The following is a 17,062-nucleotide window of genomic DNA, read 5'->3' as shown; positions in this document are numbered from 1 at the left end:
AGGGTGCCAAAAAAATGTATACACTACATGTATTCATCTTCTGTTATAAGCGTATATTGAGTATTACAATTTTAATACAGTTTTTTCCTTTCTTAAAATGTGTATGCATTTTTTGGCACCCTCCGTGTATGTGTACACACACACACACACACACACACACACACACACACACTATATGTGGGTGGGTGAGTAGGACAATGAGTTTATTTTCATGGAATAAAAGTCACATAAAGAGAACAAAAAGTAAAAATAGACTAATAAAATAGAGTAGGCAAGAAAAGAAGAAAAAAACTTATTATGAGAGAAAAAGATCAAGATGAAATTCTTTGTCATGTGCTCATTTTTTACTTCCTTGAAATTACTCTTCTTGGGAAAATGCTTCCATCTTTTATTCATTAAGGGACATGAGGGGAGAGCAGTTCTGATGACAGGAGTTGAACCCGACTGTGGCTTCCTGCTGGATACACGTCTGGTCAGATAAGCCATGAAGAAACACATTTCCTTAGTAGGGTAACTGCAGCTCTGCTCTTAGGATGAAGTGAGGAGACACAACCAGAGGAAATGAACAGACTGGAGACACTGGCATTAGGCCAACACAGCTGAAACAAAGCCTGGAGCCATACTTGATTTCATGGTGTCTGTGCCTCTGTTTTCTGGCATCTCACCACTCAGGAAAGTAGAGATAATCTCAGATGTGAAAGACGCCAGGAATGTGAAGGAGATAATATGTATATGAAAAATCGACATTACTATGAAGCTGAAGTTGTCATGGGCTACCTACCTCCGTCAGAGTTCATATGGTAGCCTAGAATTTCCAGTGACCGCAGAACGGATGTGCTATGTACTATAGCCTTTCTCACATTTGTCGCCTGAATATAAAGAACTGATCTGATAGCTCAAACATCTCTAAATTCATTGCAGGGAGGGAAGAGAAAATTCTCAGTGGAGCTACTGATCTCCATTCCAGTTATAATTACAACAGTGACTACTGAGAGTGGGCACACTCGGGCAGGAAAGGAGAATGCTTACCCACTAATGTCAGTATTCAGGGTATGCATGAAATGATCAAAATGGTGTTATGGACGTCAGAAACATGGCAGTGTGAGGGGTGGTCCTTGATAACTCTCCTTGAAGTTACAGCAAATTCAACAGCTAGGAGTCAACAAAGGATTCCCTACGTAACATACAAACACACCTGAGAGATGAGCACACTGAAAAAGTTGAAGGTGGGCAAATCAAGGTGAGCAGGGGAGGAGGGAAGGGAGAAGTGCAGAGATGGGACCCGCAGGACACAGGCCAGAGCTCACTGCCGTCCCAGGAGAGGGGAGGAGTGACACTGTAGGTGCACTCTGCACCCCTAGCAATTCTGTCTGAGGGATCAGCATATAATATGGCTGAGCCCAGTGATCAGAGCAGTGACCTCAGGGCAAAGACTGCACACAATAGGGCGACAACTGCAGTCTAATAGCCCACACTGCTAGGTAGAAAGCAAAGCTACAGAGCCTGGCCGCCTACCCCCAACCTCCCAAAGCTCACCTCCTTGCACCCTCCCAGAGCTAGTAGCAGGCCCCAGAAAAAAAGCAGTAGCAGTGTCAGATTATAGAGCAGAATATCTATAGCCCTGAGAACTGGAGAGATAGTTCCTGAGTGGCAGATGCAGTGTGGCTAATTCCAGTGACAAGGGAGGAGCTATCGGGGTGTGACAGCTGTGGTCTGGCCATCACCATTAGCCATTATTCGAAAGACAACAAAGCCACAAACGTACCAGCAGTGTCTCCCAGCCCACTCAGCCCCACCTTTCCCAGCTGACCACACCAGAGACACCCAGGGCTGCTGAGGTACACAGCTCTGCATCTGGCTGCAGGCGCAGCACTGGGATTTAAGGGCTCAGAACCCCATTGCCCACCACATCCTCCCACAGGGGTGGTGCCCTGAGACCGAGGCAACCTGGTCAACGATGACATGCCCACCTCCCCAGGAAATCTCCCACCCAGGAGAAGCCAGAACAGGGCAAGAGAAAATAAAATGCTCCAGCGCTACCTACTGGAAAGACCTCTTCTTATCAACCTGCTGCAGAATGAACTCCCGTAGATGCCCAGGAAGAGAAACGATCCATTAATTGCCATTAACAACCAAGGTAACGAGGTGTTCAGAAAGAAAATGAAAAATCTCCAGAAAATAAAGAAATGGAAATATGTGATTTAAATGACAAAGAATTCAAGATTGCAGTTCTGAAAATGGTGTTACAACCCCCATTTAAAATATTTAAATTTTATCTAGATACCTTTTCTTCATTTGCTGCCATCAAAGACTCCACAGCTTTTTTCATTTTTTGTACTTCAATATCTGAAAATATCACAACATCAGATCAGAAGTCAGCTGACATGACCCTTCAGATTGAAATGTTTTAAGGTAAAGATGTTAATGATTTGTTGTGTTTGGTTTTTTTCTTTTAAAGGGCACATTCTCCATCCATATTCTCTTTTAGGGAAAAATCTGAAAAATGAACATCTTCTCTCTCTCTCACCTCAATAGACATCATTCCAGAAAGAAAATAAGTGTGAGAGCTAACTACCCTCTCTAAAAACAAGAACAATAAAGTCTTCATGAGAACACTGAAGGTGAAATTTCAGTGCTGTAACAATAAAAACACAGAGTTTTCAAAAAAGAAACCTATAAAGCAGTTGGTAAAAGCAATGGACAAGGCATACATAATGACAAAAGCTCAGCAAAGGATATTCAGTTTTAACCAAGATGGAGACACAAATGGTGAGAGCCTGATGGAATGTGATGTTGACATGAGAAGTCATGCTAAGAAGCTGTTGTAGGTTCAATACAGAAGGATATTAAGTACTTTGCTTCATCTATAAACTTCATTTCCAATATTACCGGGGGTGCCAAAAAAATGGCTACAAGTGGACACTTTGGTCAACGTTGCTCAAGCAGTAGTTCGCTGTAATCAGAAGTGTCTGGGCACTGATGGTAACCACTTTGAGCACCTCTTGTAATTGCAGAAGTCAAACGTGACTTGTATTCATCTTTTGTTATCGGTATATAATATATTGAGTTTTACAATTTTAATAGTTTTTTCCTTTCTTAAAATGTGTATACATTTTTTGGGCACCCTCTGTATTTTAAAACATAAAGGCCAAAGTATGATAAACATGACTTTCCTTAAAATTTGATATTCAAATACAAAAGCATGTAACTTTATTAACAAAAACAAATATTTTAAAGATAAAAAGCTAACCTAGAATGAAATCACAAATTAAAAAAATTGAAACAACAAAAAAAATTAACTGAAGTTGTCTACTTTTGAGGGAAAAAAACTACTAAAGATAATTTTTAAAACAGTGATGCAGCATCATTCAGCACAATACAACATTTTCAATTAAGGTATATTTTACAGGAATTGCCTTTTTTTTTTTCCTAAAGGCAAATTCCCTTGATTTAAAAATTAAATGTCTGGAGGAAAAAGCCCATTAAGGATTTATCTTTATGCTGCATTAAATAATCCAGGCTCCATTAATCAACCTGGGTACAATCTCTTTTGTCACAGCAAGAGGGTATGTTTAAAAAAACAGCCTAATGTAGAGCTCAGTGAAAAAGTGGGCTACAACACACTGAAAAGCAAAGTTCAATATAATCTTTCAACCATGGTAAGTCTTAAAAACAGTTGGTTTCCATAGGAGTATAAACATTATTTCCTCCTCTGATGCCGTATCTCCTGGGCCATAGAGAAAATGATTTTTCCCTCTACCACTCTGGGTGCCCTGCTGTATCCTGTGGAGCAAAAGAGCTGAATCAGATAGAATCTGCCAAACCATCTTTTATTCTTTGTTTTTATTGTTTGTTTACCCTCTATTTTGTACACTCTGAAGAAATGGAGAGCTTATAGATGAAGCAACTTGACATCACTTGTGAGAGAAATGTTTTAAAACACATGCAAAGAACAGTCCAAGTAGTACTTTTGGTGAATGTAAGGGCTGATGGAAATACACCAAAAACCTTACTTTTGTCTTTGAGCTTCTTTTTAAAATTTTCATCTGTGCAGGAAAACCCATTGAATTGTAAGTTAGCATACATTACAACAATAAGTAATATTTTTATCAAAGCACTATTATTTCATCTCCTTTTACCTAAAATAGAGTCTCTAACTTCATAAAGACTGAATATTAAGCCTTATTTTGTGACTTTAGGACTGGCACTATACTACATAATGCTTGGTGTAAGGTTTAAAAGAGAATCTAATGAAATTAATCAGAAGATCTATATTTGAGTCACTATCTCTGTCACTTCATCTTTCTGAACCTTCGTTTTCTTGTATTAAACATAGGCCTATGGAGTACAAGTGCTTCTTATACTGTATGTGATGAAAAGCCAGTTCATGTTGTGTTGCCTTTTCTTTACATTTCCATCACAGTTCAATAAATGGCCCTCCTGAACGTGACTAGTATATTGCTTATGTCACATTCAACTCACCACTCAGCTTCAATAACACTGAAATGGTCTGTCTCCTATTCAATGAGTGCACTGATCGTGCAGTTAGATGTTATGTCAAGATCAGATTGCCATGAAGTTGCTGAATGGCGGCTCTCAATCCCTGTATTTATCTGGTTGTTCACTGGTAGGTAATAAGCAGTTCAGACGGGTACCAGTCCTTGGATCAGGCTTAGGGTAGCACAACTGTCCTTTGAGAACATAAAATTCTACATATGCCAAACAATCTATTTTTCTCAATGTTTGATGAATTGCGTTTTCTGATGGAGAGGAAACTGTGATACCTACAGGTATGGAAAACCAGGGTATTCTAGAGCCAAGAAGACTTTAGAGGTAATTTAATTCAAGCCCCTCATTGAACAGACAATAAAAATACTAATGTCCACACAAGAGACAAAAATGTACCAAAGCTACAGTAAATTGAATTTGTTTTGTTTCAAATGAATCAAAAGTTGCTTTTGCCACAGTAATCATTTGTAATAACAAAGACCGGTTAAATGTGATTTAGTGTTATCAGATGTTATGTGTATTTATATTTCCAAATATAATTAAAAACAATACATTTCATTCAAGTTATTTTCTGTCAAGTGGAACCTATATTATTAGAAATTTTTGTCTATATAATATCCAGGACAAACCTCCTCAATCATGAAAACAATTTTTGAATAAATTCATGCATTTTTCCAAAAACAAGATTAGCCTACTTTTGCTTTCAAGAAGGCCAAGGGCTCAATGCATGATAAGAAATTTTCATTATTTTTTCCAAAGATACAGAGCCTTTCCTCTCTTCTCTCAACAGGGCAGACAAGGTTTCTAAACACTGTTTCTAGTTCAGTTTAGAGGGACATAATCTTGGGACATAGCAATGATTCCTTTTAATTCTTTTTGACACTCCCTTGTATTGCAATTTGGACGAGAACTCCCTCATGATGACACTTTATAAGTTAGTAATCTAAAATAAACACCCAATAAAGTACAGAGTTGTCCTTCTCCAGCTGCTGACGAGGAAGTTTATAGAACCCAGGCACAGGAAAGGGTCTTGGAGGATTCCCTGTGGTCTTCGGCCTAGATGGCTTCTGCTACTCTTCTCTATGATGCTAAAATTATACACCAACTAACATCAGTTTCTTTGATGGATCTTGGCGGATTTCAATAAAATAAGATAACCAATATTAAATATATATTCTTACCTCGATCAAAAATTTCAATCCCTTCTCCTTTCATCTTGCAAAACAATTTTTCTTGTAGCCTTTTTACTTCAGATTCCTTCTCTTCTAGTTGCTCTTTCAAAGATGCCAGTTCATCCTACAAATGATAAATTCATTTAAAAAGAGTAGATTATGACTAAAAGAGAATATGTTCAGAGAGTATGTTCATAAGTCAATAATTAGTTTTTGTGAATGAAACAAAAAAACCACAAGAATTTAGACACAAACTTCAGAAATCAGACAATGGCAATGACAAGCAGGAAGCAAGACAATTAATAAAAGTCTAATATATAATTACTATGGTATAATTGTTTCAAGTTTTTTGTGAACAAATTAAAAAGAAACTTTTGAAAGTGTAATTAGGACTAGGGTAGCCCTAAGGCTTCTATCTTAGGTTAAATAAAGAATCTGACCAAGTTAATCAAAAAAGATAATCAAATTAGGTGTTTAGTGTCATAAAAGCAAAATAAAGTGCAAACTGGAACATACACATTAAGACTTGTTTGACATTTATCAGCATTTCAAGATGGCACTCAGCTTCCCTTAAGGTACAGCTTAATTAATGGGAAAGAAGTAGGTGATGAACAATTTTAGCCAAATCATGGGATTAAATAATTCATCCTCATTACTAAGAGAACAGAATCTCCTAGAATGGGAAAACAAAATAGATTTAGAAAACCGATTTGAAGTTCTGTCTCTTTTTTTAACTACACAACTACTAAAGATTCCAAGTCCAATTTACTAATTTTTTACTATTTACTAATGTTTTAATCTTCATTTTCATTTTGGTAAAGAATTAGCTTATCAATTAAGTTTTGCTGAATGTATTTAACAGAGAAAATAAAGCTATGCAATGCTAATAAATGCACATTTATTTTCAATAACACATCTTATTTTCAGTCTCTAAAGATATTTATTACATTTAGTACTATGAGAAGAAGACCCTCTCCAATGAAGCTAAGAAGTGACCCTACAGTTTTAACTTATGGTAGGAAAGGACACCAAACAAGACATTTTCATTAGCACTGGCAAGAAGTGTTGCCCCGTTCTCACTGTGGTTCTTCTAAGCAGTCATTCCTATTCACTGCTATGATATAGTTAACTACTGTATACATTTACCTTTAAGAAACTCCCGAAGAATGACAGCAGTGTCTACTATTGATATGAAACAGAATTCTTTCGCAGGTGAACTTTTGCAATTATTTTACCATGTTTGAATCTCAGATAGTCTAAGAGAGTAAGCTTTAATTTATATAACAAGTATTTTTATTTACCTGTTTATTGTTTTTCACTAATTATTTCATATGTTCCTGAAAACAAATTAGGGATCACATTGTCCCTTAAACCAGCTTTAAACGTATTTTGTAAAAACCAGGTGGACACATACACAAAATGAATGCACAAAGTACTAAAAACACCACCACAGCAAAACAACACAAGCCAGAAAGCAACAAGCCATGGACCCCATTACCCAACGTCTACTACACCTTCAAGGACTCCCATTTTTGCTCCATCCGCTGCTTTTCATACTGCATCTGACCCACCTTGATTTTCATGCTAGAAAGTTTGGCCATTAAAGACTGGTAGAGAGACAGAGGAGTGAAAGAAAACTACAGATAGAAAAAGACAAGCTAAATAACCAGGAAAACAGTATCAGTTTATAAAGGAGGTTAGATAATTAAGAGAAATGACAAGTTATATTCCATCAGATTAGTCAAGTCCCCATTTTTATTGAGAATAACAGTGCTTAAATCAAGAAGGTCTCCAAGCTTGGAGAAAAATTTCATTCACTTAAAATACCTTCTTTATATTGACATTGATCATAGGTAAGTAGTGGAGCTATTTATTTAAAATTTTTTGCCATTGAGAAAACTTACTTTGGTTGATTTCAGCTTTTTTTCATACTGAAGTCGCTCACTATCCATTTCACTGATTCTTAACCTCAATTCATTAATCTCCTGCATTAGCCCCTGTTGTTCCAAAAAGAAACAAGGAAATACATTAGCAAAGTGGTAACACACTTATCTATACTGAAATAACAGCATGGAAATCTTAAATCAACATCTTAAATCTTGGTTCAAGTTATATGAATTAGATCAGACAAACGGAAACAAATGTTTCTCCTTGAGAACAAAGGCATCTTTCCATGCTTTAAATTCCTAACGCCTTTGTCCTGAAACGATGGGATTATGAAAATAAAAGGTGACAGATTTTGAGTAAGAAAGGTAGCTAATCACTATCATTTATTAGATATTTCTAGACTAAACTTCACTATACGGAACTCTCTGGTTTTAAAATAAACCAGAGAAATTTTCTCTAGTAAAACCTATGACTTTCAGGGCCTTTTCAGGAATATGGTGGATATTCAAAAAAATATTTTTTATAATTTCTTCATTTGTCTACAAAATACAGATTGTTCATCAACCCCATCTGGGAGAATGGAATGAAATTTAAATCCTTTAAACCAAAGATTCTCAACTTGAGATGGATGAGGGCCCTGTCGTTTACAAATATCTTCAGTATCATAATATAATTTTATATTTGGAAAATGAAAAAGAAAGCAATCTTTATGCTTTCGTAATACTAATACAAATACTATCAGACACCTTTCCTACCACCACTTTTTAAAACAAACTGATTTGCTTATAAAGTTTGTCTAAATATTCTGAGAAACAGTGACATATTTTGTCCAGAGCCTGGAGTCTAGGAAAAGGAAATGAGAATGCCAACTAATACCAACTCCTCCAAAGGAAAGACTCAAATACTCTGTGAAGGAGATGATTTTTTTTTACTCCAAGCCATGAAGGCCCCACCAATAGTTAATGTGTTTTTGTCCCTCTCTTTTTCAAGACATTTATTTCTGAGCCACAAATTCATGGATGACAGAACAGAATTATATAAGAATGCCATTAAAAAAAAACACACAGAACAATGCTATAAGAAATACAACTTTATTAATGACAGATTACTCTAAACTTCTAAGTGTAATGATTTAACCTCACAAAGGCTAAAAAAAGGGATGCTACTATGAATAACACTTCCCAGAAAACCCACAAGTTTTTAAATTGTTCTTGTTTTAACCGGTTTTTTGTAAGATAGAGAAAAGCATTATCTAGAATTATTATATAATAATTACTTATTAATATTAATTATTAAAATTATTATTAATAATGTTTCATTACGAAGCCATTTATTTTCTCTTTTACAAATGAGGTCAAGAACTGTTTGACATTATTTAACAACATTTTAATTGTGATACCTTATCTACAAGTTCAGAATTCAAATTCAAGAAAAAAGTCAGTTTCTCCCATTTATTATCTCTCATTAATCATCCTTGCATAATATGAGTTCTTAGTGATCTCCCTTCATCAATCTGGTCTTTTAAATATATATTTTTCCGTTTTCTCATTGTTAAGAAACAGCTATGAATTCATATATGATATTGTTTTATTTTACCACTTTCTTTAAAAGTAGTAGCAATTTGCAAAGAAAAAACAATTGATTAATTGTTTAATTTTATATTTGGAAATTGAAGAAAATAAAATTATAAGGTAAGATTATTTTTCTTTTAAAAAAATTACCCAAATATCCTTTGTGGCAACACTATAAATATGAATGTAAATCTCCAACGTGAAAAAATCATAAATCCCCACGATAACTCAAACTGGAAAACCTGGAAATAGTTCCTTAATATGAAACTTTAAAAAATGAAATACAAATTATTTCCAACTAATTTGTTACCAGAAGTTCAGTCCTTTTTAAAAAGAAAATCTGTTACTTTCTCCTTTTCCCTTCCAGAAAACTCTTTCAGAGAAACTCAATTTCTAACATCTGTACTATTACCAGAAGGGGGCACTGTTGAATGATGCTAACCATTTCCTATCAGCAATTCCTGGAACACGCAAGTCCTCAAACTTCCAAGGTTTCAAAAGTTTTACCTCAATCTTTGGAAGTACCTCTATTTCTTTCCCACTCCAATATTTTCTGAGAACCTAATATCCAAATAATCTAAAATTCTAAGATAAAATTAAAGAATTTGGGATTCATGAAACAGCTAAGGAAATATTTTATTGTTATCAAGAGAACATTAATAGGAAAATGAGCATATTCAATTCAGTTTTAATTTTGATGACTTTTTATTATTTTCATATAGAACAAATATTACCAAACATCCTATAATCTCTGGGTATGTTCATGCTACATTTTACCAAGTGTTGAATATTAGAAAATTATCAGGATTGAGTTTACTGGAAGTTAATTACAAGATCACTTTGCATGTTTGAGAATGCATGACTGAAGCAAGGAAGGACCGGGAAAAAAAGTTTTATAAAAACACAAACAAACTCGAGAGGTAAATATTGCTCTAGGGGAGGGGAGGTCTCATAATAAAAATCATGAAACATCTACTTCAATCAAATCCTGATGTTTGGTTAACATCTCATATCAAAATTCACCACAGTCATACAGGTTAATATAGCCCCTAAACTTTGTGTATATAATGTGAAAGGTCACCTCTTGATCCCCAAATACTGTAATTTCTTTACCTGCATCAGAGTTAGCTCCCTCCTGTGTCATCCACCTGTTGACTAAATTCTATTGTGTTATGCAAGAACTGTGGGGTCAGGGAATGACAGTATAGGAAAAGTGGAAACTATCCAAACAGATTTTTAAAGAAAGCAAAAAATCAAAATTTTAAAGAAACTGGATAACTTTCTAAGTTTCAAGAGCCCCAGTCTCAGTCAAAGTGAGAAACATGCTCATACAGGTGATTGACAAAAAGTTTTAAGATTACAACATGAACCAAGTTAAGGATTTCCTTTTCTTACTGAGGAAGTAATACATACGCAGAGTTTCCTTTATAGTTACATCTTTGACAGAAAATTTAATTTTTAAAACAGCAATGGAGTAAATCACATTCAATTCAAATCTGTGAAGGGCTTTCAGTTATACAGTGGATAACATACGTAATGTACCTCATGTTGTGATGGCATGTAGTCAGCATGAAATAAATGTTTGAATTAAAGATAGAGAGGAAAAAGAAGTAATGATTTCTTCTCCTTTCTCTTTCTTAGTACCCATTTTCTAATCCAGTATGGCACCTCTCCATACCCCAACCAAAGAAACAAAATAGAAAAAAAAAGAAGAGATGGCCCTAGGAGAGAAGGAATTTCTGCAGCCCTTTATAGTTGTTTTTAGATAAATAGACGTCAAACGGATATGCCCCTGCAAAAAACAATAAGCAATAAACTAGAAGACCTGGATTAATAATAAACTAGGTAGGACAAACAGGAAAGCATGTTTAGCCTCAATATATACCAACAACAACAACAACAAAAATGCCTACTTAAAGTTGGAGAATCTACCCTGAATTTCACAAAAATATAGTGAGCTTTATTTAATTAGAATGATTTATGGGCGGAATAGCCAAAAGTAGAAGGCCAAATTAAATAATCTCTAAAAATGTTATTTTTGTGATTTTATAATGAAAGCATGTTCTCCACACATATTTAAAAATCTACTTAGTACGTAGTAAATAATCAGTGTGCTTAAATAATTACTAGTAAAATCAGGCACTTAAACTCATTATTTCCACAATGAAGAAATCAGTATGGATGGACAGACAGAAAAACAGAAGCTCCAAATATCTTTCTAAAGGCTAATGAAAGGATTAATATTTCACATCAAAAGTCTCAAAATAAAAATTGCCATTAGCATTTAGTGATAAAAAGTCAATGCAATTAAAGTTGATCCTTAAAAAGAAGCATAGACAATTGAGGGCACGTAGTAATTAACTGTCTCCCCTTCACACCTCCAAGGAACTTCACGTTGCTCTAGGAATACATGTGTGTGCAATAAACACACACACACACGCATGCGTATGTATATGTATATAAAGAAAGGGTGCTACTTACCTCTGTGTCTCTGAACCTGTCTTCATAATCCAACCTGTCCTTCTCTACAGCCGTCAGTTTTAACTTCAAGTTAGATATTTCAGCCATCAGATCCAACTTCTGAGTTTCTAAGGATGTCCTACTCAGAAGCTCCTATTAGAATTTGAGATCCATTCAAAAGTTTTTTATTATAAATAGTTACATATGGATGTGTCTCACTTATGATTAAAAAACAGTAACTATCAAGTAGAGTATGTGATGAAGATTAATTACTAAATAGATACCATTCAGTTAACCTTCATTCAGTAGAACTAAACACATGTCTGCTTATTGGGGAGACACACTATATACAGAGGGTGCCAAAAAAATGCAGACACATTTTAAGAAAGGAAAACTGTTTTAAAATTGCAATACTCAATATATACCGACAACAAAAGATGAATATAAGTCACATTTGATTTCTGCAATTACAAGAGGTGCTCAAAGTGGTTACCATCAGCGTCCAGACACTTCTGATTATGGCGAACTACTGCTTGAGCAACATTGACCAAAGTGTCCATTTATATACATGTTTTTGGCACCCCTGGTAGACACACACATATATAAACCTTATATATTAAGGCTAATGATAACACTGATGATGATATATTCGCTATGTGCCAGGCACTGTTCTGACATGTATTTAGCTATTCGATACTCAAAACCTTATGAATTACAAACTCATAAGGATAACATGGATTACCCTTATTCAATATATGAGAAAACAGAACAGAGAGGTTAAGAATTTGCCAAAAGTTGTACAGCAAGGAAATGGCAGAGCAGGGACTGAAACCTAAACCTCACTCCAGTGTGTACTCCATCCATTATATTATAGGATCTCTCATATATGAGCCCCGTGTGTGTGCGCGCGCATGCGCACAAGTTTTTTTTAATAAAGGTCATATATGGTACTTATTTTTTTTCTTAACCATAAAAATATGCTCATGGCTAGTAGTTAAGAAACCATATGAAACCATAAAGTAGAAAGTTAAAATTACCTACAATCCTATTAATATTTTATGCCAGATTTAAATTACATGAACACTTTTTATTGTATGTATGTTTCAGACCCTGTTATTCTAGGTTTTTGCTTAAAATATGCCAGTCTAAGTGAATCACAAAATTAACTGGGGCATCAGAGCGAACATGACATATAAATGTAGCATCTCAAAGAGTTCAGCAGGAAAATCCCACCTGGGGGCTAGCTTTGTACATACCTGCTGCAGCATTTCCTCTGTGGCATTCAGCTTCTCTCTGTGCTCTTCAAGACAAAACTCCAAATCTCGAATCTTCTCCCCCTGTGCCTCTACCTGGTCTGTTAACACACTTACCTGTATTTAGAGCAAAATACTACAATGGATTAGGAAGAATTTGGGTCCCACTGCAAACTTTATTTCTCTAAACAGAACAAGAATTGGAATGCTGTCAACCCCTCATTTGGTTGTAAAGAAAAAAATATCTGAGAATTAATAAGTCAGCAAACCCTTCACACTCCTACTAATGTGATGCTTGTTGACCTAAGGACTCTTATTCGGTTTTTAAGAAAGTTAGGGGTGACTGGGGATGTGTAATGCTTTATAGGTTAAAACCATTTCAGCCATTTATGATAGAGCATGTAAATAAATTACCTTTTTAGAGCGCGGGGTGAGGGTGGGAGGTAACATTAGAGACTAAGAGAGGAAATGGAGTTAATGTTTGAAAGAGAAGTTATCAAGGACGATTCAAGTTTGTTACTTCATGAAGAATTTTTTAAAAATCCAGAAAATTCAAATTCCATATCTTTCATGACCACATGGTTCACAAATGTGTTCAAAGCCAGCGTGTAACTCAAAGGTCCACGAAGAGTCAGTGGGTTAGTCCTCCATCCTCAGTGCTTATTGGAAATCTCTGAGTTTTCCTCTAACAATCACCAGCCTAGTAAACATACTTTATTTAGCTCAAAATACCAAAGTAAAAATATTTGTCAAGCATTTAAAACAACATGGATGGACCTAGAGGGTTTCATGCTAAGTGAGATAAGTCAGACAGAGAAAGACAAATACCATACGATTTCACTTATATGTGGAATCTATGAAAACAAAACAAACGAACAAACAAAACAGAAACAGAAACAGACTCAGAGAACAAACTGATAGTTTCCAGAAGGGAGGGGAGTGAAGGATGGGTGAAAAAGTGAAGGGAATTAACAAATACAAACTACCAGTTATAAAACAAATAAATCATAGGAATGTAGTATACAGCATATGGGAATATAGTCAGTAATATCGTAATAATATTTTATGGTGACAAATGGTTATAGACTTATCGTGGTGATCACTTTGTAAAGCATATAAACGTCGAGTCATCATGCTGTGCATCTGAAACTAATGTAATGTTGTATGTCAACTATATTTAAATGAATGCGTATATACATACATACATACATACATACATACCATGTTTCCCCGAAAATAAGACCTAGCCAGACAATCAGCTGTAATGCATCTTTTGGAGCAAAAATTAATATAAGACCTGGTCTTATAGTATAGCAAAATAAGACCGGGTCTTGTATTAAATTTTGCTCCAAAAGAAGCATTAGAGCTGATTGTCCAGCTAGGTCTTATTTTTGGGGAAACATGGTAAATAGGAAAAAGTACCATGAAGAAGAAAACTCAAATTTAGCCTAAAACAGGACTTCACTATTCACTTTGTGTTTTGTTTGGTCCATAGTACTGTCCTAAAAACTTAAAAATATTAAATATATATGTATTCAGATTCAGAAGTATATATTCAGACTTGAGTCTATGTTATGAGTATGAGTGTGTGTGTGTACTATATACCATATATATATTATAAAATTGGAATTTCTGCTACATGTTAAAAAATCAGCTCAGATGACCAATCAGAAAATCAGATCAGATGACACTGTGCCTGTCATCAGACTGGGCCTTGAAGAGCTAAGGTTGTTAAGGGCTGCTCACCTTAGCCTGGGTATGCACACCCTTACTCTGTCACAGTCCTCACCACTCCCTACTGTATGCAGATGGCCTGTGGCACTTCTGTCTATCAGCAGTCTGGCTCCTGTAAGCATCTGAATTTGTTCTTCCACTTTAAAATGGTCTTTGTAAGTATGCCATGAAGAAAGAACAGCATTTATAAATCACTTGCCTGAAGAACGAGAGATTCTTTATCATTTTCTAAACGTGCTAGCCTTTCTTGATACACATCTCCATTCCCGGGTAGGTGTCCATTTGTCTGAAAAAGGAAGTAATATGGGTAAGGCTGACCCTCTTTAAAATGGAACTACTGTGGATAAATAAAAAAATTGCATCTGTTTTTTAATCCAAGGAAATGGAATTGAATTCAGCACAGCTATTACTGACATTAATAGAAAATATGAGAATGCAATTCGGTTCATCTACGTCAAAATAGGTAAGACAGGCACATTACGCATGTTGGCATGTTTTCACCAAACTAAACAACTTCTCATCAAGCAGAAAATAATGACCCAAAAGGAATAGTGGCTACTGATATTCACTGACAGTAGAGGTACACCTGGGGCATGCAAAGCTTTGCACATGTGTGGTTGGGCACGAAACCCTATTTTTCCCCTGAATGATCAGTGCCCCTAATTCTAGATAGGGACAGTGGGATGACCTTTCCTTCCTCCCCTCTCCTCCCAAAGTCCCAAATCCAGGATTGCAATCGGGAGTCAACAGGGGCAACTTACACCACAGGCTTCTTCTTGGTACTCAAGTCTCCAAATCATGGAACAAATCTTCCCTTCCTCTTTGAAACCTTTCTCTCTTCCCCCAAAAGCTTAAGCACTCAGTCCCCTGGCAGCACTGACTAGCCATGCTCATTGGTGATTTATGACCTTCTGTCCCAAATTCACTAACTTCTTGTGAGTTTGCTTGTTCATATAACATTATCCCAAGCTCCTGGGCAGAGCTTATAAACAGGTAACATCTTGTAATCTCCACAGCATCCGGCTCAGGGCTCCCTCTTCCTGCCCATCCCTCATGACCCACCCCCCGCACCCGCTTTTTATAAGATTTGGATATATTTAGGAATGGTATAAATGCCAAAGGAGGTATAGATTGGGAAAGCAAGTTAGATTTCTTTTCTCAGTTGTCTTATATATTTAAGTCATTAAAGAGACACATGAAAAGGCTTACAGTGAGCAGACGACATAAAAACGTCATTTTGAAGTATTTGTAGTCTATGTGATATGTCCCTGTTATCTCATTTAAATAATTCATGACCATATAATATGTAATCTCAATAGGATTTCCTGATTTCTCATTCAAATGCAATAGAAATAAAAGCCAGTAGAATCCAAAATGGCTAGATGGGTTCAACTGAAAAATCAAATAACAACTTCAGATTTAGAATCAGAGAAAATACAAATACATCCTTACCACCAAGCACACATTTTAAGTGAGAGCTAGTATTTTTCCAGAATTAACTGATAATACGATTCTACTTTCCAACTAATGCAGTTTCTACTATAAATACTGAGAGTAACAAAAGTCATGTGTTAGGAAGGGGGGGGGAAACAAACAAAAACGAGCATTAATGAAAAAGGAACATTTCAGAATGTTTCTCCTAAAAACTTAGGCACACAGGATATATTTCCCATGAGGCCACAGAAGAATCAGAAGCCAATTTAGTAAGCATGCAATGTGACTTTAGAGTGGATAAAATCAACATCAGCCATTTGACCACATACCTGCCCTCCTCTCACAGCATTAGTCTCTTCATATTGTAAACTAAAATACCCAGAATTAAGTGACAAGTATTATCAGGAGTCTGATGGAGTGGCCTGGACGACTTCCATCCCTGGGGACAACCATGAAAATGAAACTTATGCAACTTGTTGAGGACAGTTTTTTTGGACAAAAGCCAGGATGCATACCCATGTGTGGAGACTGTTCCTACACAGCTTTAAATGCCTCGTTTTGATTAAGGATGTCAGCAGACACCCGCTTTTAAAACCCCACACAAACAACGTTTTATAAACAAATACCTTTCACGAGGTAGGAAAAAAAACTTTCTGCTCAGTGAGGATACAGGGCAAAACTCCATGCACAGCACCTCCTCATTTGTCAATGTGCATCCACTGTCAATATGCACAGGGTGAGTTTGATAGATTTCTTTACAGACTCCCAAAAGGTCCTTTTAGACACGTGACTTGAATAGGGAAGATGGGTTCTAACTCCTCCTTGTCTTATTTCCATGCATGTTATCATGCTTCCCAAAGCTTCTACAGTGGGGGAGAGGGGTAGATGCTGATGCTGCATTATCCTGGTCACAGGTCTCCTCCCGAGTTCCCCAAGTTAAAGAAGGATTCGGAAAAGAAGGTTCCTAGAAGCTAAAGCCCAGCTCGTCCTGTAGCAGCATACCATATTCATTCCTTCAGCCATTATTCATTCATTTATTCAA

The 17,062-nt window shown here is 35.9% G+C and overlaps 1 protein-coding gene across 24 annotated transcripts in view; it reads right to left on the bottom strand.

The window, feature by feature from the left end:
- PPFIBP1 (PPFIB scaffold protein 1) overlaps positions 1-17,062 on the bottom strand; it is a 172,812-nt gene that overhangs the window by 29,375 nt on the left and 126,375 nt on the right. For 8 of the 24 annotated variants that reach the window (XM_088798585.1, XM_074325891.2, XM_074325890.2 and 5 more), the window contains 6 exons: positions 14,786-14,872; positions 12,856-12,969; positions 11,621-11,752; positions 7,586-7,678; positions 5,691-5,805; positions 2,285-2,346 (listed from right to left, as the gene is read on the bottom strand). In XM_088798585.1, coding sequence (XP_088654711.1) covers positions 2,285-2,346; positions 5,691-5,805; positions 7,586-7,678; positions 11,621-11,752; positions 12,856-12,969; positions 14,786-14,872 — 603 coding nt within the window. Of the gene's footprint in view, positions 1-2,284; positions 2,347-4,013; positions 4,047-5,690; positions 5,806-7,195; positions 7,289-7,585; positions 7,679-11,620; positions 11,753-12,855; positions 12,970-14,785; positions 14,873-17,062 lie in introns of all 24 variants that reach the window. The other 16 variants (XM_088798563.1, XM_088798559.1, XM_019737336.3 and 13 more) reach the window with 3 other exon arrangements.

This window comes from Rhinolophus sinicus, chromosome 1, assembly GCF_057876585.1.
Source record: "Rhinolophus sinicus isolate RSI-liver-muscle chromosome 1, RSI-T2T, whole genome shotgun sequence".
Taxonomy (NCBI): Eukaryota; Metazoa; Chordata; class Mammalia; order Chiroptera; family Rhinolophidae; genus Rhinolophus; species Rhinolophus sinicus.
Note: the sequence above shows the minus strand (reverse complement) of the source record. Positions and strands in the feature narration are given on the sequence as shown.